Source organism: Leptonychotes weddellii, chromosome 16 (assembly GCF_054177405.1).
Source record: "Leptonychotes weddellii isolate Sample4059 chromosome 16, ASM5417740v2, whole genome shotgun sequence".
Taxonomy (NCBI): Eukaryota; Metazoa; Chordata; class Mammalia; order Carnivora; family Phocidae; genus Leptonychotes; species Leptonychotes weddellii.
Window position 1 is genome coordinate 27,162,572 of NC_138384.1, and position 26,980 is coordinate 27,189,551.

Genomic DNA, 26,980 nt, shown 5'->3' on the forward strand with positions numbered 1-26,980 from the left:
GGGATAAATGGCATTACCACATCAGCACATCCTGATCCGCTCTCTCCTCTCCTGCTCAAGCTGTTGGAAGGAGAATTGCCTTTTCAAATAAGAATCCCCCTGTCTTCCATGCACTTGCCTCTGACAGATCTCCAGAATAAGCAGTATTTAGCGTGGCATGGATCCAAATGTATGCAATTTGCCCAGTGGTAAAATCAGCCTTAACTAGAGCAGGGAAGGGAAAAAAAAAAACAAACCAAAAACCAGTTGCATTCGAAAATAACCTTCCTCTGAAACAGGCAAAAACCCTTCTGCTGAAGGTGGGGTGTCCATTAAATAGGGCCTGTGGAATCTCATTTCCAGCATCCCTCAATTCAGTTGGTGACGGATTTAGAAGCTTATTACTAAAATTGTGTCACAAGTGATGCCATGACCCCGCTCTTTTCTGTCTAGCAAGCTCCCCTGACAGGGAAGCTGGGGCCGCAGGAGCTGCTGGGGTGAGGCAGCAGGGCGGGGCACCCCTCATGCACCCGGAGGGGCCCCCAGCACAACCTCCCCATCTCAAGGTCTCGGCCAGCGCGTGGGAGTCCCAGTTAGAACGCTGTGCCTTTGGACGGACCGTCTGCTCTCTCGGGGACACCCTGGAGTCCGGGGTAGCCGGCACCATCTCACGCAGACCCCGTGGGTGTTTCTCCGGTGCCTGGAACCAGGTCCACGCGCCCCCCAGGCTGCATCTCCCCCACTCCTGGTTACCCTGCTTCGGCCACGGCGGTGGCCGGTTTCTTCCTTGGGCACCTGACTGCCGCACTTTCCTGTGCACGTCCCCGTCCCCTGCTTTCCCTGACCTCCTGATCTGAGCCACCCTTCGTCAGTCCCCAGCAACGCTGTGTCCCCCACCTCACCCAGTGGGCTCCCTTCCAGCACTTACGACCATCTGAAACCGTCTTGTTACTGATTTGCCGGTTTACCATCTGTCTCCCTACTATTTTGGTCACTGCGTGTCCCCAGCACTCGGTATGGGGGTTGGCACAGAGGAGCCCTTGGAAGGCAGGGACGGGTCCTTGGACGTCCAGGGCTCACCAAGCCCGCTGAGCGGTGCTAGGTGGTCAAGGAAGGTTTGTGGGAGGGCAGTAGGGAGGGGAGGTCAGGAGCATCTTAGTGCATAGGGACCTCTCCAGAGAGCTGGGACCAGGGGGTGGGCAAGCCGGGCAGGAAGCAAGGGGTGGGGGGCCTGCTGACTCCAGGTGGTCCGGGGGCCAGGCTGTCCACTCCCTCAACCCCACAGGTGGCCCGTGTTCCCAGGAAAGTCCTCCCCTAGCTGTCAGGGGCAACAGGCCTTCCTTTGGCCTTGCAGGAACTGAGCTGATGGCCACTGCCCCCCCATAGCCCCCTTCATATTGTCTCCCTCCTTCTACCCACCTGACACCTCCCCGCAGAGCATACGTCATCCTCACCCACGCCGAGCTCACCCTTGCTGAAAGCCATCACCTCTTCTGCGAAAACGAGATCTCACCTTTCGGATTCACTCTAGGTAGTGGTTTCTCCCACCCTGGCAGTGCATCACCTGGCCCCGCCTGGAGGATTTCGAGAACCATCTCCGCCTAACCCCACCCAAGCCAAGGAAGCAGGCCCACCCACTAGCGTTGCGAGCGGAAAAGAGCAGGACCTCTCTCAGTTTCTTATCTTATCCTTTTAATATTTTTATTGTTTATGAATGTTTTATCACGTACAAGACATTACTACAAGGAGTCCACAAATAGAGCTCAAGATTAACACACACATCGGGAAAAGCACTAAACATGATTACCTATTTCTACCGTAGGGGTGCAAGCAAGCAGGTGTAGAGAGTGCTGACCACTAAGGGTCAGGGTGATGATAAATGATAACAAGGAGCACCCGGGGCCAGGGAGGGCTCACGTCTCCCCCCCCAGAGCGAGAAGACACCACCTAGCTCGTTGCCACGCCAGGACGGAGGGCGAGCGCTGCCAGATGTTCTGAGTTCTAGAGAGAATGCACACGTTGGTACTTTGTAGGGAATCTCCCAATTCCGGAATATGGGCACCTCATGAAACGTAACACAGGACAAGCGCGGGCGGTAAATACAGCAGCAGAGGCTACGCGGCCCGGGCGCCGGGGCTGTGATTTCTCGGTGCCACACGCTCCGTACCTCCCGGAAAGCGTGTCATCTCCACGACAGCCCGGTGAGGCCGCGCTCCCTCTCTCCTTCACCGACGGGGCTCAGGGCATCAGGGAATTCATGCGTGGTCCGAGGGAACCAAGGCTCCAGACCACGAAGCCCTGGCCGCTCTGTGTCAGGCGGCCCTTCGGCGGTCAGCCAGCTCCATGGATGTGAACGCCACCTTGAACCCGGGGGATTCTGATGGCCGGAGAGAGTCTGCTTCTCCGTGCGCCCCCCTCAGCGGGCAGAAGAGCCTTTCAGCTTCCACACTACGGTAAACCACTACGAGAAGGCCCCGGGCTGGGGTGAGGGGCTAACTATTCTCGCGATTTCTGGGGTCACCACAGGGCAGGAGCCAAGCCAGAAAGGGAGAGATGTGACAATGGCGTCACGAGACAAAATCAGCACGAGGGCAGAAGAAGGAGGGGAGGACGCCTACATTGGGTCAGCTCACGGATACAGAAGAATACTAATATTTATTGGGTAGCTAACTACCTGTCAGAAGTTGTTCTACACCTGTAGCTAGGTTATTCTGTTTACTCTTCCCCTTGTGAGTTGGTGCCTTTAGTATCCCCGTCATATGGGTAAGGAAACTGAGGCACAGGGACACGCCAAAAGTCACGGAGCCAGTGTGCATTTTGATCCAGGCACTTTAAAGCCAGGGCATACACGTCGCCTCTCTGATGCATGGATGTCATCAGGACGGGGCACTGGGGCTCCTCGGGCCTCGATCCCACCTGTCATTACACATGGATGAGGGAATTCTAGAAAAATGCATGTGCGGGCTAAATCCATGAAGCAATGCAAACAGGGCTGTGTCTCTTTCGTTAGCTCAGGGAAACTTCCCAATGACAGACGTCAGGTGTATTTTAATTTCCACCACCTCCTCATTCCTGGGGGCAGAGTACAGAACTCATAACTCGGGCTTCTACTTAGGTCAGGCTCACAGAAGGGACAGTGGCCGCTCTCCAATGACGCGTTTCTCTTTTCATTCCTTCCACCTCCGGGGATGGTGGCTACAGACAAGTGGAGAAGAGAATTTCCTGCTCTCAGACTTTTTAGAGAAGCGTTATCCAACAGGTCTTTCCACAATGATGAAAATGTTCTGCTTCTGTGTTGCCCAATACACGAGTCACCAGACACGTGTGGCTTTATTAAGCAGCTGAGGAACGGAATTTTTAATTACAATGGAAACTGGATTTAAGAAGCCACACCCAGCTACGGGCTACCATATTGGACAGCGCAGCCTCTAGAGGGCGTGGTGAGAAATGGGGGCGGGGATGGTATCTAGGTTCTGTCTTCCCCCGGATGACTTCAGAGTCTTCTAGAGTTTCTGAAAAGGCTGGGGAAGGTGGAAAGTAGGCTGGGATCTGCCAGAGACGGCCCACCCTTGCCGCCTCGGCCTTTAGGAGCTGAATGGCTCCCATGAAAAATCCAAGTGGGGAACAGTATTTTGGGGGCAGGTTCTTGTTTCGTACCAAATCAGATTATAACACTGTGCCATTTTTAAACATTTTAACATTCATGGGCTCCATGGCCTACTCTTTCTAAGGGGACCCAGGTGCTATGATCTAAAGGTCAAGTCTACCCATACTGCCCTTGCCCAAGCCCATGGCAAGGTTGGAGGAAGGAAGCCAAAAATCACTTTTCCTCCTCCACCTAAGACTTGTGCTCCTTCTAGGGTTTTCCTTCCAGAAGCAGACTTCTGAGTTCTGAAACGATGTCTGTGAGATCGAATGGCAGAGGCATCGAAGGATCATCCTTTTCCCAATATGGTCGACATTCTGGCTTCTGATCCACAGGTAAGGTTCGAGCAATTCGGGACTGACACCTGGAAGAGTAGGAAGAGGCAATTAACCCATGGGAAGAAATTCCTGGAAGACCCAAATTCATGGGCAGTTTGGAACGACACTGCCACACACTCCAAAGACAATGCTTCGCAATGGTAGTGATGAAATGAAAGAATGAGCTCACCAGGCACAATGCAGGTGTTTAGAAGACAGAAGAGCTCTTCTTCGTGGTGCTGGAACTTCTTTTTCTTTTTTCAATTCCCAGCTTTGTATTATCTCTAGTGGCTCCACAGAAGCCAATCACCAGGGAAATTCAGTTACTCTGGCTTTTAAATGGTGAATTATTTTTTCATTATCTCAACTGTTATTTAAAGTGTGTGATTAAGCCATTATCAGATTTAAATGTTTGTGGGATTTCGATGTATTACTAGATTACTGGGAAAGATTAAATTGAATTTACTGCATTAAAACGTCCAAGAATAGATTAAACAATATTACGAGCCGGGATTGACTTTGGAGATTCTAGAGATTTACAAGTGTCCCAGCTCGCTGTGCTCAGAAAAAGGCACTCCAAAGAGAGACGGATTTATAAGGATATATGCAAATAGAGGTTAATAATCATTTCCACTGATGAATAGGTGGGGAAAACTTCCACAAAATTAAATTAAAAGGCTAGCAAGAGTTACTCCCTAAGGAAAACACTTAAATCACGGTTTTTATTAAATGGATTATTCATCAATAGTAGAGAAATTAATTATCATATGCAACTAAATTATAGCCTTGTAGGAAAAAAGTTGGGGCGGCATCATCCCCACCCTGGCAGGCATCTACCTCTCTGAGAGACCAGCTTATTTAAAATTGGTCTGGGAAAGCTCAGTGGCTTTAGCTTTATTCGTCAGAAAAATGAGGATCAGAGAGAATGAAACACAAATTGCAATAAGAAATGAACAATTTCCTGACTCCCTTGGAGCGCACGGCGGGGGAAGCATGTGTACCCAAAAGAAATACTAGGAGTACACTCGAGAAGGAGCTGCGTGGGTCCTTCCCCACTCCCACCTTCTCTGCATTGTTCTCGAAATCCATTAAAAAGGGGCCATCCCCAAGATCTGTCTTCTGTGGAGGACGAACTACGAAGACATCAAAGGAGGGAAGAGCCCGGCCCTATTTCCGAACCTGATGGTAGAGTAGGTTCCTAGCTAAAAGACATCTTCTTCTCTGGGGAATTATTAATGGTGAGGGGATCCCCACGGGAAAACATACTTCAACTTTATACCTATTTTCTCGTGTGGTTAATTGCTCTGCCGGCATCCTATGCACTCAATCCGTCGTACATTACACATAACATTCCAATATATCTTCGGCTCTCCGCATCAGACCCTGATAATAGCATCTGTTAACATGCACTAAGTACTATTATGTAGCACATCACTTCATAAATAATAAGATTAGCTGACCTCAGGGCCCCAAGAAGAGTAATGTGTTTAAATGTTCTCATTATTTATTTAAAATAAGAATTAAAGCAACAGAAGCTGCTTTTGACAATCCTCTTAGCATAAATATTAAACTGTTTGCACTGATAAGCCCCACACAGCGCCGAAGAACAGAGGGTGCGTTCTCAGTGATAGGTGTTTGAGACGGTGCCTCTTGGGGTCGTGGTTCTGAGGGTGCGTCTCTGTCGTTCTAGCCACGGTCTCTAAATCACATGAAGGGGATGGAGGCAAATTAATATTCAGGGGGAGCTGTGACTAATTACAAAGGAACTCGGCAAGGCTTTTCAAATTGTGCTCTCTCTCTGCTTCAGGATCACAGAGTAATGCTCAATTTACTAGGTAGGGAAAGTTATTCCAAATTGAGCATCTCAACCTCTCAGTGGATAAATTATCTGCGCATACATTATCCCGGCTGGCAGATTAAAGGCCTATGATAAGTGTCGATCCACCTAGAATATCATAAGGTTTGTAAAAAGTCAATAGAGATGCTTTTTCACCTGTCAAATGGGTTTGCCCCTTCGCTTTGAGAAAGTATTAAAAATATTAAAGCCTGCTGCACAGGTTTGCTGATGCCGTGTTGTATACACTTCATCCCCCAGCTTTTCCTTTGGGTGAAGCTGCTCTGTGATTTCCTGCCCCAAACAAGGGCCTGGCTGGTGTGAGAACGACTTCCTTCCCAGGCCGGCGCTGGGAGGCATATCCTTACAATGAAAAATACTGTAGTCCTTAAGAAAGAATAAGGCAAATTTGGATATACAAATATGAGATGAGAGAAATCCAAACAGAGGGAACAGTGTGTGCAAAGGCTCTGGGGTAGGAATGTGTCTGGCATGAGGGAGGCACATGAAGGTGGCCAGCATGACTGAAAGGAGCAAAGGATGGACTGGCTACTCTCCTCACTGGCTCCCCATGGGCTGGAGGTAGAGGCCTTTGTGGGGTCTCTTCACACTCTTAATTCACAGCTTTCAAGGTTGCTTTCCAACTTCTTTTAATGCCCCGTGCTCCTTGCTGATTTCCAAAAGGTAGTGACAGGGCCCCCGCAGAGGACTCGTTGTTTGAGGTGATGCTTTACCTACGGGTGAGGATGGGCCACCCCCCGCCTCAAATCCTAGTGTCTGGTTCTACATCATGCCAGACTGCGGGACTGAAAGAGAAGGGATCGAGAATGGCTTGAAGGCATAGCCCCTTTTCAGTTTCTTTTTTTTTTTTTAAGACTATTTATTTATTTGAGAGAAACAGCCAGAGAGAGCATGAGCGTGGGAGGGGCAGAGGAAGAAGGAGAAGCAGGCTTCGCGCTGAGCAGGGAGCCCGATGTGGGGCTCGATCTCGGGACCCTGGGATCATGACTTGAGTCGAAGGCAGATGCTTAACCGACTGAGCCACCCAGGCGCTCCGCCCCTTTTCAGTTTTAATTCCTCCTGCTCAGATCACTCGTTCTGCCTCCTTTTGGCTCATCTCCTACGATGGGGCAGGAGGGAGGTCGAAGCGTCGTGGCGAATGGGGTGCTCTCTGCACACTGGGCACCTGCTGCTGTCTGGGGGCAGGACATCCCGGGCGGGCTTCTCACCCTTGCAAGCTGAGCCTCAACTTCCTGTCCAGTGGGAGTGAGGATGACGATGAGGAGGAGGATGGTCATAACAGTACTTATTTATGGGGTTGTTGTGAAGGGTAAATGAATTAATACATGCAGGGTGTTCTGAACAGCGCCTGAACATCGTAAGCACTCAACAGATATTAAATATTATTATCCACCGTTACTTCCACCCCGAGGACTAGTGACGGACAGATGATAATGAAAAGAATAGAGCTGTGTCGTCCCTGTGGCAATGCCCTCCCTACCCACTAACTGAGTGGGCGGCCCCTGGACCGGCTCTTTTCTAGGAGAAGCTCTGGAGATATGGAAGCAGCTCTTTCTGGCTCGAATCACATTGAGCCTGCGGCTGAATCCTATCACCATGTGATATGCCTGGACGCTGAGGCTTATGTATTCAAGCTGCTACAACCTCCCAGTGACAGGCTCAAATGCTCCGATTCAGAAAGACTCAACCGTTGTATCTGAAGACCTAGAATTAATAAAAGGTGCTGTCATCGGACTTTCTAAGCGGTGGCTCTTCCAGATTGATTTGGCATTTATAGGGAAGAAAGTCAGATTGTTTCTTAGCACACATACTCTAGAGTTCCTTGCAAAATAAAGGGGCCCTAAGTTCTCTTAGGAAATGTTTTAGGAATGCTGACCACGGCAAACATTTGCAGTCTGTGTCCATCCCTACCTTCTCCACCAAGAGGACTGAAATTTTCCCTTAGGGAAATCCATCCCCTCCCCATGCCTGGCCACGTGCTTTGGGTGGGACTGTCTCCACCGCTACAGCCCGAGGAGAGCCTTGACCTTGATCCTAATGAGCACATCCCACTCTCCCAGCCACAGGAAGAGGTTTAGGGGGAGGCATATGACCCAATCTAGGGCAAGAGGGAGAGCAAAACCAGAGGACTGGTATGGGAGCTGCAGGAAAAGCCTTTCTTATCTCCTGTGAGCTATCAGGATGCACCATCTGGGAGAGCCACAGTCATTTGGCTAGGTGCAGCAAGGGGCTGGGTCCTGGGCAATATCGTTTGTAGCTGGATCAAGCCACACCTGAAGCCAGGCATGCTTAGACTTTTTTTAGTTTCACAAGCCATGACTGAATTAGGTTTTCCTGTCACTTGCAACCAGAGTCCTGGATGACATGTTCCCCACCTGTCAGTTATTTCCCTGCTTTTTACTACAATATCCATTGCCATGGGCCTGCCTGCCAAGGGGATATGGACAGTCCTGTCTCTAAATTGAGATGCTGCTGCTGACACAGCATAGTGTATGCGGGGATCATCCAGGTATGAAAGCAGGAAAACACTGGCTTTTGGTTTTGGTTCCAACGGTATGTCTATTTGGGACAAATGCCTATCCAGAAAACAAGGGTGTGCTGGTACCATCCAAATAGGTCTCTGCATGCAAATAAACCAGTTTCAATGACCACAGCTGGATGACGTTTCTCAAGAAAGTTAAAAAAAAAAAATTCCCCAAAACTCAGTGTTCCCAAGGAGAGTAGATCATTCTGGACCCACCTAAGCAGTAAGAAAGTTCTCTTTTCTCTTTCGACTTTGTCCTCTCTATTCCCATCCTAAAGCAAATCCTATTTTTCATGCTTCTTTGGCTAGCAAATAAACTTGGATCAACCCAGAAACCCTGACCCCTTTCATGAAGCATTATAAAGGAAGCAAAGGAAAATAATAAACACGTCATCTCTCTCCCTCCCAAATTCACATTTTTTCGAGATTCCAAGGACTCTGTGAGCCACCCCGCAAAACTCTCACTACGTAGGAATGGTTCTCCCTGAACGACCTGGTGTCCTAACAGGAAGCAACTGAGAGATGTCCCACTGGCTGGCCCGGTAGCAGGCTGCCCAGAGGTCCCCCTTCTCTGCCCACAGGTGTCACTCACATGGGGCCTCCGGACCCCTGATTTCCCCCAGGGCCACACTTGCATCTGGGTGATCGGGATGGCGGCTACATTAGTGAACACTGGTCGCCATGCTAAAATTAACCACTTTAGCTAAAGTGTGTGTTAATTATGGGTATGCAAGCAGTCAATAAAAGGTTAATGCAAAAGTCAAAGGATAAATTTCTTCCCTTATTGCACCACTTCACAGACTAAATGACTAACATCATACTTTGTGTTTTTAATCAATAGGTTTTACAGTAATGTGCTGGCCATTGATTTTAAGAAAACATACACGGTCTTCCTCCTTGTCCCTAAATTTTGCAACAAATAAAGAAGGACAGGTAACATTTCCATAACTCTTGGTGACGTGATATAGATTTCAGGAGAAAGGATTCCTGCTAAGAGAGTCATCAAGATAAGCAAGCTTAAAAAAAAATACAAAAAAATGAGAACTTGATGGGGACATATTACCAGGCACACACCGTTGAGGAGACAAGAAAAATAAACTCCTAAGAGGTAATTCTTTAATGGGAAACAGGAGAGCAAAGAGCAACTCCTGCTTAAAACAATTACATTTTGTACGCTGTTTAAACAAAAGACTCTGAATCCACAGCACTGTCTTAATTTGATTTTTTACAACCTGAGAGAGATGGGGGAGGTGGGTATTCAATCCCCATTTCGAGTGAGGGCTGCCTTACCCACGGTTAACAAGGGGGGAATGGGGGAGCAGGGGCTGGGCCCGGCCTGGGCATCCGGCTGGCTACCCCTTCCACAGCGTTCCATTGTTCTCATGTGCTTCTGTTTGGACTAAAACGGGCCCCGTCCCCAGACTATTTAGCTGTTCTTGCCAAATTTAGATATTCAGGAGATTCCAAACCATTTCAGGGCAAAAGGAGGAGCAAAACTTTTTTTTTTTCCCTTCAGGTTCTAGAAGAACTATTATCACAGCAAACGACTGACAAAACTTCCTTTTCGCTCTGATGACTTGGCAGTTCTTACGGCATAAGCATCTATGGTCTATAGAAATGAAAGATACATGTTCATCTTTTAGGAGCATAAGCTGCCTCTAATTATATTCCTGGGGTGACCTTGAGAAAAATCGCTCAACCTCTTCGTCTCCTCCGCTGTTACATGAAGTTAATGCTTCTCTGCTTCACCGGGTTATGGGAAGATAAAACCAACTATGTCCATAAAAGCCCTTTAAAATAGGTAAAACACCACACAAATGTGTAATTATGTCTCAATATCCCTTTCCTCTCTGTACAGTACAGGTCCTGCTTTAAAAACCCGGCTGATTATGCAATGTTGGCCAGAGGCGCTCGTAACGCTTATAAATAAAAATGAAAGAGCTCACACTTCTAAAGACTGGAGTGATCTAAACGAACAACTTCACCAGAAAATACCCAGTGAACTAAAAAAGTGCACTTCTCTCCAAGTCAGAGTTCTTTCCAGAATTGTAATTTACAAGGAGGAGCTGACCGTCATTCCGGCTGATGAACAGGAGTCTGTCTTAGGCTATCAGCCCCATCAGAATGCACTCCCTTAAACCATATAAGCCAGCATGGAGCCTTCGGAGGCCTTGCTCACGCAGCCTACAGCTGGTATGGCCTCACATTAAATCTACATTTAACTTGCAAAACCCAACTGGCTGGATCAGCATGGGAACAGCAGGAAGTAATGAGGTAATGGGGGCAACCATCTCCTCTCTGGCCTTTTATCTTTGGAGGGAGCAGAAGACCAACAGAGGGCACGAAGTTTTCTCTGTTCTTCCCATTCTCTTTGGGGCCATGAGTCACAGCATCTGGCCCTCCAGGGGGATTCCGGTGTTCAAATCTAAGTATTTTTCATATACCATCCCATCTAAATCCCTGACGGTACTTTATGTACAGTTTCAGGGATTTTCACACGTCATTCTGACTCTCGGTGAGGTCTACCTTGAACACGACATTCCAGATCAAACCTTGAGTGAGCGGCCACTCCTCACTGGGCTGTTTCTCATGCTTTGCCCCAAATAATCTGTCTTCGTCAGTGGTAAGAAGAGTTTGTGGTCCAGTTTATAATAATCTCGGCTTGACACTCCAAGTCCTTTCAAAAGAAGTGAGCTAACACATTTAAAATTTGTCTTCTCGGACTTTCTGTCATGGCCATCACGGCACTGTGGGCCCCTCTAAAAACAAACAGCAGCAATGGCCTATCTACCGATAGGCAAAGCTGGTGTTATAAAAGAGGCTTCTTAAATGGCTAGAACTCAGTTTACCCACTGCAGAACTACTAAGCAAATCCAACTGCTAAATGAGTTTCAACAAAGGACACGTTCACTTTCTCTTTGAAAGGCTTTTAACCTCTTGCCTCTGGACCACATGTTAATGTTTCCAGATCAGTAAAGTCAACACACATCAGAGCGAGGAAAAGCCAAACTTTGGCCCACAGGTCAGCTTTTTTTTTTTTTCCTTTTCTTTTTTTTAGGTCAATGTACCTTTCTAGTTGGTAGTAGTTTTCAACCATGACCACTTGAGAGAGAAGGCTTGGCTTAACTTCTAGTTGTGTAAGAATCTACTCTGGGGGTTCACACTTCAGGGAAGATGTGAAGAGCCTAACAGAAGAGTCTGCTGAGGTGGGTTAAAAACCAAATATCCCCAAAATGCTTGTGAATGCTTGTGCCATTAAAGCCATATGGCCATCTAGCCATTTTTTCCAGAAATCGTTGTGCTGTTCAGCATGGATAACCCTCCTGTCTGGATCTTATAGGCAGTCAGCATATTCACAGGGTACCAAGCGTGGGTCCATACTGTCTACCCAACTGGGAAGAGAAGGGAATAGCACAGGCCATGGCCCAGCTGCTGGAAATGACTTGTGTTTTCCACCTTCGTTTGGAACTCAAAAGGCACTTTCCACATAAACAGTGGTTTTCATGGTTCCCAATTCTTCTACTACCTATGATTTCTCTGAAATGGCACATTAATATACTTTATAGCCCAATAACCATGACCATCAGCGTTTTTGGTTTTATTTTGTTAAATGAAAAAAAAAAAAAAAAACCACAAAACATTTAGAGTTCCAACTTGGGACTCCAAGAAAAAATTTCCTTTGATAAGGGTTTCCCACCCTTCTGGCTCATGGAACAAGGGCTTCTTTCCACTCCAAACACTGCTAAGAGCTTCTCTGGCCAATGGCAAAGCCCCATCAAAGAGGAGAAGACTCTGGGGTAAGGATAAAGGTGCCTGGGAGGTCAGGAGATGAAGAGACATGGGTCACAAGAGCCTCTTGCCGGTATAAAAATCGGGGCTATGTTTTGGTGATGGAATGGCTCCAGGCCACGGTCACACTTTCTTCCAGGCCCAGGAGGGCCAGGCCCTTTCCCCTTCTACTGCCGGTATCAGCCGCCTCCTCCACAGCTTCTTCCCAACCCATGTGGTGACACTGTGTAAGCCTCACGTCTCCTTACCCCTCTGAAACTGCTTGCTTAAAAATTTCAGATCGTGTTTGTTGCTGTGGGAGACAACGATAAAGAAATTCTGTCTTATGCCAATGGTCCTCCAGTGTTGTCTCTCTCAGATCAAAGGGATAGTAATAATGCTAACAAAAACATTACAAATAGCCAATAATAAATACTGAGTGCCAGGTACTTTATACATCTATTTAAATTAACGTTGGTCCTCAAAATGGAAAGTGAGGCCCAGAAGATTAACTAACTCGTCCTAGATTTCACAGCCAAACAAAGGACAGAGTCAGGTTTTGGCAAAATTGCCTGACTCCAAACCTCAAGCTCTTTGCACTATTCCAAAATGCCAACATCAAAAGGATCACTTTGGGCCCTTGTTAAAAATACGGTTTTCCGAAGACACCTAGCCCCAAGTCAGACCCTCCAGAGGAGGGTCCGGTCAGTCTGAATTTTCACAGGTGACTCTTTGGATCAGGCCAGTTTGCACCAAGTTAACCTGTCACAAAGGGCCACAAAGAAGCTAAAGTGGAACGTGGAGGGGCGACACGTGGGCCCGTAAAGAACTCGCACTATATTCATGTCCATCTCAGAGGACACCAGACTCAGAGCTGGCTCTTGCAGACAAGCGACTTGGCCCCTTAAGCAAGCAACAGGTGACTTCCCGGGATCCGGCACACAGGACAGGTCTCTTGCAGTCCTTCCCTTCCTTCAGGGACTCTGACAGGCCTGGGGAACCACTCAATACGTGAGACTGCTTGGCCCACCGCTGGGGTGTACAGCCAGGGGGTGGAGGGTTGAGAACAATTTCATCCCCAGGTCCATTTGTCGGCTTGCTGGTGCCATAATCATAGTGATGAATGGGCTACCTTGACAGCTCGACATTTAGGAGCTGCTGACCTTTGCTCTCTGGTCACATGATAGGGTCACCTGAAACTTGCCTGACTTCTACCTGGTCAAGGGTAACAATATAAGGGTCAACTAGGCTGGACGATTATATGTATCCAGTCTGAGCCCGCTTGGTCAGGAGCTTTAAGAGAGGCCGGGTTGGGTTCCCTGGCTCACAAAGCTATGGAACCACTGCAGATACGTGCCCGACAAAAGATATACAATTTCAAAGCAGTCTAGAGCAACTTTCCTTGCGAGGGAATAGAATGAACTCATTATTTTTAAAGGGCAACAATGAAAACAAACACTTTGGAGGAAAATATATTCTGCCAGTGACTCGACCATTGGGAGGGAAGTGGAGAGGCACAGGTCTTAATGAGTGGTATTAATGCTCTCCTTGCAGCTTGGCAGAAAGTCCAGTTTGATGCAATTACTGGAACGAAACCCCCACCGGCTAGTCTCAAGCCCTCCTTTCAGCCAGAGAATACGGCTTCTCCGCTGTCCGGTCAGCACAGGACCCCACAAGGGACCATGATGGACAAAAGATAACCCTTTCCCAATTTCAGGGCACCCCTGTCACCTGAAACTTAAGTCAAGTTTGCATGGGACAGTCTCAAACTTCACAAAGATTCCAGAACGACGTATAAGCAGAAATTCAAGGTGGCTGTGATTTTTACATGGACTGTCACATTAAAAAAAAATTATATATATTTCTTCTTACGGATCTGAAGATGTTTGCTTTTTGGCTATCTGGTTAAATTCCATTTACTCCCGATCAGATAATAATGGTCACGTAGGTCATGAATACAGTGCTGCAGACGAAAGCTAAAGGGCCAATGTCATTGATTTGCAGACTCTAGAAACTTCATAACCCATGCAAGAAGCAGGCATTATGGAGAAATCTGATTTACATCAGAAGCCTGGTTCCTACAAAGGATTTTCACCCTACTCCCCGCCTGCCCCGCCAGCAAAGTCAAAGACCGACAGACAGACAGCCAACGGAGCCTAATCCATTCATACTCTTGAGAGATGAGCAAAGCAAAGGACAATGGTTTACAGAATAAAAGGCCAGCTGTTCTGACTTTGGGATGCTCATTTGAGTTGTAAGCTGTGAAATAAATTTGAGTTGATGGTTTCCCCATCTGCTCACCTGTCAGTCTATCTCCACTGTACCGCTGTTTTTAGAAATACTTCCGTGTAACCTGCTTAATTGGTTTGGGGATGCCGAGAAACATCGCTCAGGTTTATTTTAACCTTATTCCGAGCATGAGGCTACTGGGCCTTTGTTTCTCTCCTCTTCTTTAAAGAGTACTCACTAACGGGTCAAGAGCACGCACAGTAGAAAACCCAGTGTAGCCCAACACCGACAGTGTGGGGTGGTCAAATTCAGAACTAGAAAATGGGGGGCCGAAATGAAATGCCAATACCAGCCTGCTGATGAGCTTATGCTCCACGCTGGCTTAAAAGCTGAGGCAAAGTCAAAATTCTTACAATGGTGTGCATTGTAAGTCCCTTTGTGATCTCTACCCCTTCCCCACTGGGTTCTCTGGCCCTCCCTCCTTCCGCTTGTCCCCTTGTTCCCTTTGCCCTGGTCTGTAACTGGCTCATGTGCTCTTCCCTGAACAGGCAAAGAACACTGTCAGGACATTAGTATCTGCTGCTTCTTCTACCTTGAAAATTCTTCCCCCTAAGGCCTCCCTGTGGCTTGCTCCCCCACTGCTCAAACAGAATCCAATCAGTGAGGCCTATCTTGACTGCCCTTCCCAAGACAGCAGCAACCCCCTTCCCTCCAGCCCCTGGCCCAGCACTCCCCATCTTCTTTCCCTGCACTATTTTTCTACACAACACCTGGTACCATTTGGTGTGTGTGTGTGTGTGTGTGTGTGTGTGTAAAATGAACTCCCCAAAGACAGGGATTTCTGCCGTCTCTTCCAAGCCCAGAGCAGAGTTTGGCACGTTGCAGCCACATTAAATATAGTAGAATGCACAGAAATGATCGAGAACAACTTGCATCTGAACCTACTTCTTTAAAATAGAACTGATTTCCCTGCTACACAACCAATTGTCTAGTGATGATAGTCAAAGTCTGAGGCACAATCAGAGGAGGAATAATAATACCATGACTAGCCACTGACAAGGAGGACCGTAAGGCAGAAAGAACGTCGGGGGGGTGGGATTCAAGCTCCAGTCCCGCCACTACCTTACCCTGTGACCTGGGGCAAAGCCGTGGCTTTCTGGTCACCAGGACTCAGGTCTGTAAAATGAAGGGTTGAGCTAGACAATCCTTAAGGTTTCTCCCATCTCTAGAAAACTGGGATTTTACATATCCACATAGTTAACCTCCACATACCTTATCTCGTGTGACCCTCACTATGAGGGTAGGAAGGAGGGATGTCACCCAGTTTGGGAGACAATGAAGCCGAGGCCTCGCTCCAGGTCACGTGGCCAGTAAGTCACAAAGCTGGGACCCGAACTGAGGTCATGGCTAGGCCAGCATTTTTCTGTTTAGCTGCATTTCCTCTATTGGTTGAACTGAAAAGTACTCCCAGTCACTGTTACTCTGATTCATAAACTACTTTTGCAGGCAAGTCCTAATTCATTCACTCAACAGATATTTAGGAGGTACCAGGATCTAGAAATATCGAAGTGAACTAGGACAAAATCCCAAGTTTCATCTGCTGGGGGGACAGAGAATAAGCACGTGTATCAGTTAGAAACGTTGCATGGAGCTACCAGCAAGAGGGCCCGGAAACAACAGTGGCTACAGGAGATGGAAGTTTATTTTTCTTTTGCATCTCAGGAGTTGGAGGAGGTCACAGGACAGCAGTCCAGAGATACCTAGGACCCAGGCTGTTCCATGTACTTTTTGGCTCTGCTGTTCTTAGCTGACACCGACCATCCTCAAGCTCACCTCATGGTCCTGGGTACTCCAGCCACTGCATCTTGAGTCCCAGGAAGCCCCAGGGAGCAGGAGAGAGGATAGAGGGGGGAAAATGTGCGCTTACCTCCTCTTTGCAGGGAGGACAGGCAACCACCCTCCACCTCTCTCTCACTGATGAGAACTCAGTCCCTGGGCTGCAGGAGGGGCTGGTGAGTGTAGGTTTCTAAGGAGATATACTACCCTCTTCTTTTCTCTGTCAAAACCAAGATTCTACACGAAGGAAGAAGGAAAGAACGGAGGCAGGATGAGACCACAAAATGGAAGCAAATAGATACTAAGACCGTTTGTGCTGGAGATAAATGCTTTGGAGAGGCGGGGGAAGGGTGCTGGACACAAGAGTTGTGGCAGCCATCTCTCCGGGGGAACAGTATTTTAGGGGTACCCATTAGGCATGTTCTAAGGGACAGCGAGGAGGCCGCTGTGGCTGAAGGAGAGTGACGAAGGGAAGGAGGAGATGGGTTCCAAGGAGTCCAGGGTCTGGGAAGCCACTGTAAAGCCTCATCTTATTCTAAGTGAGATGGGAAAGTACGGGAGGGTTTCATGCAGGGGAGTAATAGCAGCTCTAGCCCAGTACTCGGCAGAAAGCTTCTAGACTCCTTGAGGAATTGGGTCATCTCATGAGAGTAAGCTTCTCTGCTTGACCCATCCACAGTGCTGGGTTGATGAAGCCAAATCTCCTCCTTAAGACTCCTTCCTGGCTGACAGGCCACTCCCCACACTGGGGAGCTGGGAGGGAGGAGGGCTCTGAACCTGATCGTCCCAATGCCTTTGATGCTTTGTTCCTGCTTTGCGATGGAATAGAAAAGAAGAAATAAGGCCGAAGCCTCCTGGATTCCTGAGTTCACCTGATGTGTATCTTCAGAACTCAACTCACATCTAATTTATGCTCTTCTTTTTCTTCTTGGCCTGTGGGTTCAGGCTGAGGAAGCAGGGTAATCTTATATGCTGAGAGCCACGGAAGACCAAACAGGCCTCTGAGTCTGTGCTGGGTTTGCTTCTAAAGTGACTTGGTTTGCAAGGAGTTTTTTAAAAATTGCACTTCAGTAGGAGGCAGGCCACACTCCGAAGTCCCCCAACCAGAGCCTTGGCCGTGCTGTGGGCCACGCGTGGCCAGCAGGCAGAGCCCCTCGGAGCCTCGGGAAGGAAGGATGAGTAGCCAGAGAGCCCCCCTCCGGGTTATAGAGTGGCCTCCAAACCCAGTGGTTAACTGGGTGGGCTTATTAAGTAATCATCACAACCACAACTCTCCCACCTGGGCATCTCTGAGGAGAAAGCAAGCAGAGGGCCAAGTCGCTCTCTAGTCATTACTGATGGTCTCAGCCTCCCGCCGCCTGAAGGGGCCGCGGCCCAGTCTCACACTGGGAGAGCTGGGGCTGCAGTTCCTTCCTTCACTGTCGAGGGTGATCTCATTCTCCCAGCCCCAGTGTTTGCTTGTGGGGTGACCTTGGGAAGGGCGTTCAGGCAGCATTTTCTCATCTGTCAAGCTGAGACAGCCCCAGAGCCCCGGAGTCCCGTCTGGGAAATACTCCAGCATGGACCAGGACTGGCCGTCTCATCTCACGGCCCCCCTGGATCCGGGAAGAAGGCTTTGACCAGGGCGGGAAACGAGCGAGGCCGTGTCCTTGCTACGTGCCAGCTAGGGATGGGGGTGGGGTGCAAGACGAGAGCTCGGCTCTGCGCAGGAAAAAGACACCCTTAGGCCCTCACTGCGGATCCCGGGCACTTTCTCATTTGCCAAAATTCAGAAGGTCATCAGGAATCAAAGGACATCTGCTTGTGCGGAATGTCATTATAGAGGAGGCTGGGAACAAGAGGCCTGTTACAAGTCACCTTTCCAGCTCCTGCAACCAGGCCGATTAATGGAGAAGTTCGGCTCCTCACTGAGCATTACAGGAGTGGGGTCAGCTGGGACCGGGCCAGGGCTCAGCGGTGAGTGGGGACAGCGCAGCAAGGACCTGATGAGCTGCCGTAACCTCCTGCCCCCTGCCCGGCCTTGCCAGGGAGCCCAGCTTCTCAGCAGACTGCTAAGTTAGAATTTCCACTTTTTTGGAAGAACGGCTCTGTAGCCAAGACCCCGTGGGAGTGAGCCCAGAATACCTTACTGAGGGCCCATTATGCTTTCTCTGCACCACCAGCCGATAGGTTAGCTCAAGTGAGACCATGGGACCTGGGAAGCCTGCTGTGCCTGATTTAAATTGCACTTTCTAGCTGGAGATTGACTCATGAAGGTTCCGGTGCCCAGAGGCGGCCACCGGTAAGTTCCGAGGCCAGGGCTGTGTATAAGGGCGCCGTGGGCAGGTGGCCGGTCTGGGGCTGGGGGTGAACGGAGCAGCACCAGGGTAGCCCGGTGTTCTCACTCTGGCCCCCAACCGATGCCAGAAAGGGCCCCATGAATCCCCTTGCCGCAAGTGTGTGGGGCCAAGAGAGGGGAAGGCCAGATGCGGCGCAACTTATTTCTAAGGAGGAGAATATTTTCAGCCACTGCTCAGATCGCGCAGCTTCCTGGTGTGACGGAGAAGCACGTGAGCTCTGCGTTCCCTGGGGGGGGGAGAGGGAGAAGTGGGGGTCTCCGAAGCCCAATCTCACCTTCTTTACAGTTTCACCCAGGCTTGACCACGTGCCCAGCCTTCTGGGAGAGATTCGTGCGGGAGGCCAGCAAATGCAGACGAGAAGCAATTTAATTGGTTCCAAGTTAATGTCCTTTTCCAGTTGGTCTCATGTAAGCACCTGGGAGTCACGGCCACTAACTTAAAATGATTTATAAAGTTCTTTCCCAGGAGAGAGGTCTCTGGACAGGCAGCGAGTGAGTCCGGGAGTTATTTCTCCACAGCGGGTACGGTCAGAAGATGAGGGAACAGGTTCAACTGTAAAGAACCCGAAGCTCTCTCCAAAAAGGGAGGGGGCTCTCCTTTTCCCGGCAAGGTCATTTTTGACCGCCATGGCTAGCCCTTGCAGACGTCAAATTGGACAAACCTCTGTTTTTAGGATCTCATCCTTATCTCATACCTCCTCGTCAAAGGCGAGGTGAACAGACTTGCTCAACACATTAGTGACAGAGTCCAGAGACCAGAATCCAGGTCTCGGGAAACTGCGTTCACCGTGGGCTTGCTTTTTCTTTTTTAACGTCCTAACGGTTAAGAGCAAACCTTTTTTAAGGATCTCCTTTGTTCTCAGTGTCTTTCCACATAACCCTAATAACCCATGAGGTTGGGACGATTATTATCCCCATCTTACAGATGGGAACACGGAGGTACCAGGTGATTTTGTAACTTGCCCAAGGTCAGAGACTGAGTGATGTGGCTGAGATATGAACTCAGGCACTCTGGCCCCAGAGCCACGTTCTAAAGCCTATGATGTTAATGAAACAATGTACATTCCCAGTCTGACATCTAATGATACGGGCGGGGGGTTTATAATGTAAAAGCAAGAGTCTCCCACCTAGGGGCACCTGGCCGGCTCAGGAGAAAGAGCATGTGACTCTTGATCTCGGGGTCTTAAGTTCAAGCCCCATGCTGGGTGTAGAGATTACTTAAAAAAAAAAAAAAAAAGAAAGAGTCTCCCACCACTGGACTTGTTTCTAATGGTGGTTCCCTTCCATATCTCTAACTAAGATGCACACACTGCTGTTTCTTGACTTATCGACTCCAGATATTATCTGTTGGCTTCCTGCGATGGTACGCGAAGACCTGGCTCGCCCTTATTCCGTGCATGTGCGAGTGGGGTTTGTGGGAACTTGTCTCCAGCCATGGCCCCAGTGGACCAGGCCTCTGGCAGTCACTCCTGTCACCTGCTTTAAACACACCAGAGCACAGGTGATGTTCCAACAGTTCCTTAGAAAAGCCTGACAGCTTCTGAGTTTGCTTTTGGGAGTCATGAGCCTCGACTCAAGAAAGCTGGGTCTTGGCTGTAGAGACCCCATTGGAGAGAGAGAAGCCCTGCAACCCAGATCCCCGGTGAGACCAGCAGAAGAACCTTCCTTCGCTGAGCCCCAGTCAACACACACAAAGCCAGAGTCTTCTGTGAGAAATAATGACTATGGCTGTTTTAAGCCACTTAGCTCTGGAGTGATATGTTATGCAACAAATAACCGAAAATAGTGTTTTCTGTATTTTTTACGTCCTTAATTGGCTACCTCTGGAACTGTAGATAGTACGCTTACATTGTATATCTGGTTCCGTTAACTTTCTTTATTGTGCTGAAAATATATATACCGTAAAATCTGCCATCTCAACTACCTTTAAGTATACGATTCAGTGGTATTAACTGCATTGTGTAAACATCACCACTATTTCTGAACTTTTCCATTGTCTCAAAAAGAGGCTCCATACCCATTAAGCAATCATTTCCCATTCCCTCCTTCTCCGGCAGCTAGTAACCTCTCGTCTACTTTCTGTCTCTATGAATTTGCCTCTTCTAGATAGTTGTGTAAGTGGAATCATCACACAATATGTGTCCTTTTGTGTCTGGTGTATTTCACCTGGTGTAATGTTTTCAAGGTTCATCCATGTTGTAGCACGTATTAGAATTGAATTCCTTTTTATGGCTGAATGATTCACTGTATGCATATAGTACCTTTTACTTATTTATCTGTTGATGGACCCTTGTGTTGTTTCCACCTTTTGGCTGTTGTGAATCATGCTGCAAAGGACACTGGTGTACAAGTATCTGTTTCGAGTTCCTGCTTTCTTTTGGGTGTATATACCTAGGAGTGGAATTACTGGGTCATATGGCAGGTAATTCTACATTTTATTTTTTGAGGAACTTCCAGATTGTTTTCCAAAGGTACTGTGTGATTTTTATATTTTCACCAGCAGTGTAGGAGGGTTCCAACTTCTCCATATCCTTGTCAACACTATTTTTTTTTTTTATTTAGTATAGCCATCCTAGTAGGTGTGAAGTAGTCTGTCAATGTGGTTTGCTTTACTTTCCCTGAAAACTAATGATGATAAGCATCTTCTCATGTACTTATTTGCCATTTGTATATCTCCTTTGGAGAAATATCTAATCAAGTCCTTTGCCTGTATTTAAATTAGTTCGCCTATTTGTTGTTGAGTTTTAGGAGCTTTTTATATATTCTGGACATTAAACCTTTATCAGATACATGATTTACAATATTTTGTCCTTATTTGGTAGGTTGTCTTCACTTTCTTGATAATGTTCTTTGATGCACAAATGTTTCTAATTTTGGAGAAGTCTGATTTATTTATTTTCTTAGGTTTTATTAATTTTTGGCAGAATTACTCAACTTTCCTTTTATAAGATAAGGATAAGAGTGTCTGACATAGGATGAAAAACTGAGCCACTTAAGAGCATGAAACAAAGTTGAAAGAATATGAGATACCCAATGTTTCATGTACTCCAGGAGGATAATTTCCATATATATGCCATTCTCAAGTCAGTTGCTTGTTTTCATCAAAGCCAACCTCTCCTTGACAACACTGTTAAGCCAATTTTGAGTTATTCCCTAACCCTGAATAATGGGAACTACTTAAAAACTGGTCCAGAATCCTTAATTTACACTTACTCAGATTGGAAGTTTTCATTCTGCACTTCTACAAATGCATCTGACTGGCTATACGCCTTATGGCTCCCACCAACCTGGAGGGAACTGTTGGGTATCTGAGCAGCTGCTAGTTTCAGTCCAGAGGAAAGGCAGTATCTGAGATCCTGGTAAACCTTTTCATGAGACCCCTCCAACCTTCTGGCAAAATGATCTGATCTGTTTAAAAGAATTTCCTGATACCTTCTGTGGCATTTGTAAGAAACTAAGGAATGGTTATTAAGACAATGCACGTAGGGGAGCCTGGGTGGCTCAGTCGGTTAAGCGTCTGCCTTTGGCTCAGGTCATGATCTCAGGGTCCTGGGATCACACCCCATGTCACGGTCCCTGCTCAGCGGGGAGTCTGTTTCTCCCTCCCCCTCTGCCCCTCCCCCTGACTCGTTCTCTCTCTCTAATAAATAAAATCTTTAAAAAAAAAAAGAAGATCATGCACGTATGCATATCCTACTCAGCAAACCATCCTTCACATAATCAGTGATACCTCTTTACAACACGAGCATTAGCCAGTAGGGCAAAGAAAGAATACAATACCATGCAGGAGAATGCTATCATAATAAGGGTTTTCCTCCCATATGCAGGGTAGCTCAGGGGACACAGTCTGACCTTCTGTACCTCTGAATCTGGGTCAGAAAACTTACCATAATGATGCTCTCCTTGTACAACAAGCTTTACTTGGGCCTTTCTGACAGCTGATTATCACTTTGCCCCCTACCAAAAACATTTAATTCACTGCCGTTTGGAACGTCTATTTATTTGTGGGGCACTTAGGACGCCCAATACCTCATAACTGTTTTTGTCCTTACCATCAGAAAGGAAATGTGGCTTGGTAGAGAAAATTAAAAAGTGTTTTGAGCTCTCAGGTCAATACAAGCATTCTCAAAACTGTATTTGCAAAAGCTAGCATGTTGTTGAAATAACTGTTTGAACTATCTTGGTTCCAAACAGATAATGATGTTTTGCAGAATTGCTTATAAATTAAAACTGGAAACAACCTAAATGTCTGCCATTGTGGGAATGATACTAAACTATGATATATCCATACTATGGACTTCTCTGCAACAATTAAGTAGAATAGAACAGATTTATATTATGTGTTCTCACATGGGAAGATTTCCAAACATGAGATGTATTGAGTAACACAACCAAGTTGGGTATTGATTTGTACTAGCATAAAAGCCATTTATGGAAATGAAAAAAGAAAACACGTATTTATCCCCAGTACATCTATATATCTGTAAATGCACAGAAAAATACCTAGATGGGCAAGAAGGTCAGAGACTGGGGCTAGGGGTCTAAGAGCACTTTATGAAGTTTTCAATTTTGAATCAGTTTTCAATTTTGTTTTTTTTTAAGATTTTATTTATTTGATAGAGAACAGAGACAGCGAGAGAGGGAACACAAGCAGGGGGAGTGGGAGAGGGAGAAGCAGGCTTCCCGCTGAGCAGGGAGCCCAATGTGGGACTCGATCCAGGATTCTGGGATCATGATCCGAGCCGAAGGCAGCCGTTTAACGACTGAGCTACCCAGGTGCCCTCAATTTTGAATCAAGTGACCGTATTTGTGTATTACCCATGTGATTAAACATGGATAAAGATGCTAAGATGCTAACTGATGGCGAAGAAAACAAAATACCTCAGAGCTGGGGATGGGGATGTGAATCAGTTGTTAAAGCATACAAGCGCCTTCAGTTCTAATTTCCTTTCTACCAGTCAGAATTCTGGGAACTCAGCAAGAAGGAAATTCTTGGCTTGGTCAATATGGGGCTTTGAAGTCAATCAGGTAAAACAGTTGCTTTGCATCTTTGTTTGTTTGTTTGTTTGTTTTTGAGAGAGAGAAAGCACACACGAGCGGGGGGAGGGGGGTGGGCTGGGGGCAGTGAGGGAGGGGTAGAGGGAGAGAGAGCATCTAAAGTAGGCTCCACACCCAGCACGGAGTCGGACTTGGGGCTCCATCTCACAATCCTGAGATCAAGACCTGAGTGGAAATCAAGAGTCAGATGCCACCCAGGTGCCCCAGTTCCTTTGCATCTTAAGGGAGATTTTGCCTACAACACTCTGAACTGCTTTAGTAAACATAGGGTCACCTGAGGACTGGCGTCGAAAAAGGGAGTTCTTTTGAACTGTCTCTCTCACCTTCTCCAAACTTCTGCCATCCCACTGAAACGGAAGCCTTGTGAGGGGGAGAATAAAAATAAAGGGCCCGTGACTATACTCACTTAAACACCTAAGCTTTATGAAACTTCTTTCAACTACATGCCTCTTAAGGAACAACTGTCAAAGCAACAAAGATGCAAAGTGGAAAGAGATGTTGTTCTACCAAAAGGGCTCTCAGGAATGGCTTCAGATAGTCATGTTTGTTTTCTGAGTAACTGTACCAACTGACTTTCTTGTCCGCCATGACAGCCCCTGGCTTGTTTCTTGGGCCCCTGCGGGTACACTTGCTCAAACAGAGTCCGGCCGTGGCAGCTGAGGTTTCCAGAAAGCCCTGAATACAGAGGAAGGCCTGGGGCTTTCAGTCTCAGCCCAGCTTCAGAGCCACTGACCCCTGCCCACCCCCCCAAAACAGGCCTTCCTGAGAGCCACTCTTGGGAAGGCAAGAGAGGGCAAGGGTATTTTATTCTCTGGCTGAGTTCATTTTTCCCTTCTGGGGAAAGGCAGCCCGCTGGAACTCCTCTGAGATGGGAAGGGTCTTGGGAGCACAAGCTCCCCCCCTTCAGTTCACGACCCCCTCCCCTAAGGCTTTGCTTTTAGGCACCTTAGTTGCTAAAGGCATTTAACTTTAATTCCATTTGACTTCAATTGTGTCCAAATTACTGTAAAAAGGAAGAAGACAACAAGCTGTAAATATGAAGAGAGACAGAAAATCATTGAGAATCCTGCCTTTATGAATATTTGATGAAGAAAGGTTAGATCCATAGCTGGTAAATTATAAGAAATTATGTCCATCATGTGACTCTGTCAGCAAAGGTTAATACAAATGGGTTGGGACTTAGTTGGGATGACAATGCAGATTAAAAAAGATTTGTCCTGTCCTCACTGCAATTAGTTTTTCTCCTATTATTAGTGTAATAGAGTTGATCATTAGGATTATGGCAATAGAACAAATGTTCAGTGAAATCATTTTGTGTTTCAGACTCGCATTGCATTTTTACAATAAATTTTTCATCTCTGCTAATCTTGCCCTTAATTGTGTGGTTGCTGTGGGCAGGATCCAATTATTAACTCTTTTGATCCTACGATGTCCTTGCCATCAAGCATGCTGATTACATGCAGACCGAACGGGAGATCCTACGTTTTTCTGCAGGTGGATACACAGATCTCGTGGTTCGTTTAGTGCATGCAGAAAAATGGTTAGTTTTGCTCAAATAACAGCTCCAGTCGGGCGTGAAATTGTTTATAATTGTGTTATAGGATTTTGCCCAGGTTAAAGGGCTTCTTGGGGCTTCCATTATGAACCTCATTTCTCAGGTATTTATGATTCATTTTCCACTTTTAAAAATTCTGAATTAGGCTTAACATTCTCTGCTTAGAGGCCTTACTGTCGTTGCTGTTATTATTATTATTTTGCAAAGGGGATTAAGGGAGTCATCCCACATTCTTTGTACCAAGGCAGAGAGTGTAATTGATGTCAAGCCCGGTAAGCCCGGATGCAGAACAAATGGCTAGAGGCATGATTTCTCCAAGTGGCAGTCCGGATTTCCCAGGGTACCTTCATGCCCCTTCGACAAAGCTGAAGAGCTGGAAGACGGAAGGCAGACGGAGGGTGGGATGAATAACCAACCACTAAAGAGAGACACACCAGATAGCATGTAAGTCTCTAGCCATCCCAGACCAGGCCCTACATAATTAGAAACAAACTTGGACAATGTGGTGCCAGCTTACTTAGCTTCGCTATGCTTCTTCTAGAAAACTCCACCGCCCTCACCCGAGGTCATCCTTTCTTTGGACGCTTTGAATTTCATACCTTTCATAGAGTTGCTATGTGTTTTTCAAATGAGGGATAGGGCTGAAGGAAGGTGTGAAGATCCACAGAGGCCAGAGAGAAAGGCAACTAGGACTCGTGCCACGGAGGGCTCGCGATGGAGAGGAAGATGCGGAGGATGGAGCGTGCTCACAACCGAAAAAGGAAATGAAGAAATAAAAATCTAAACACATTAATGGGATACATACTAATAAATCAAGAGACCCTAGAGGCCCCATGCAGAAGACAGTGTTTTTTTCCAAATCTAAAGTAAGGCTAGCAAATATGGAGAACGAGGGAAAGACTATCTTGGGAAGGGTTAAATGTGACAGCCAAAAGAATAATTGGAATTGTCATGCTTGGAGCAATTTCACCGTGGAAGCAGTGTCTAAGCAAGGTCCACTGAGAGTCCCCCGAACTGAAGCAAACACGCTCCCCACACTTACAGTCATCCCAAAGTAGGAAATTTAACACATCAGGGAGCCTGCTGGATTATCAGATCAACTAATCAATAGCATTGACAATATTTCTGCCTAAAAGCATGGGGGAGCAGTAAAGTAAGGCACCAGGGCGTACGGGATCTTTGCCAATACATTACCTTGGACCTTTGACTCCTGCCATGGGCCCAAGAGGCACATGACTTTTCTTCCCAAGACCTGGGATTTTCTGCCTAAGTAACTTTGACCTGCTTGCGTTGAGTCAATTGCATCCTTCATTAGGAATTGGTACAGGTGACGTATGCAAATGGCCCAGGCCCAGTCTTCCAGGCATCTGAAGTAGCATGTCGGGTCATGTCATTACCCGCTTCCAGTGGCCCTCCCCGCCAGGTTCCGTAAATCTCAGCTGTGTGTGCAATGGCGCCAGACTCAGTGGGATACAAATAGCTTCTCCATGTATCTGGATGGCTCTGGAGACTTGAGCTACCTGAAGAGTTGTGTCCCCTCTGTGTGACCTGTACCTGGCGGCTCTGAAAAGACATTTGGGCCCCTCTCAACTCACTGAATTTAATGCTCCAGAAAGCAACTAGATGTCATCAGTGAGATGAAGCTAACTCGGAGAGACAAAGAGAACACACTCTTTGTGTCCCCAAGTCTATAAAAGAGCATTTGGGGGCAATACAGAACCCACTGATCGAACCCACGCCACACATGCTCTGTGGAGTCTAGCCGTCTCCCCAAATGGCTCCTTTTGGTGTAGCAATCTGGAGGCCGGCCTCCAAATACCAGAAATGAACCCACAATCTAGAAACACGTTTGTAGCTGGCAGAGACAGGAACAAG

The 26,980-nt window shown here is 47.3% G+C and overlaps 1 protein-coding gene across 2 annotated transcripts in view; it reads right to left on the reverse strand.

The window, feature by feature from the left end:
• Positions 1-1,654: 1,654 nt before the first annotated feature.
• Positions 1,655-26,980, reverse strand: part of FTO (FTO alpha-ketoglutarate dependent dioxygenase) — a 373,561-nt gene continuing 348,235 nt past the window's right edge. For both annotated transcript variants that reach the window (XM_006732590.3, XM_031027338.2), the window contains one exon: positions 1,655-3,989. In XM_006732590.3, the coding sequence (XP_006732653.2) occupies positions 3,836-3,989 (154 nt within the window). In that variant the 3' untranslated portion in view covers positions 1,655-3,835. The remainder of the gene's footprint in view (positions 3,990-26,980) is intronic.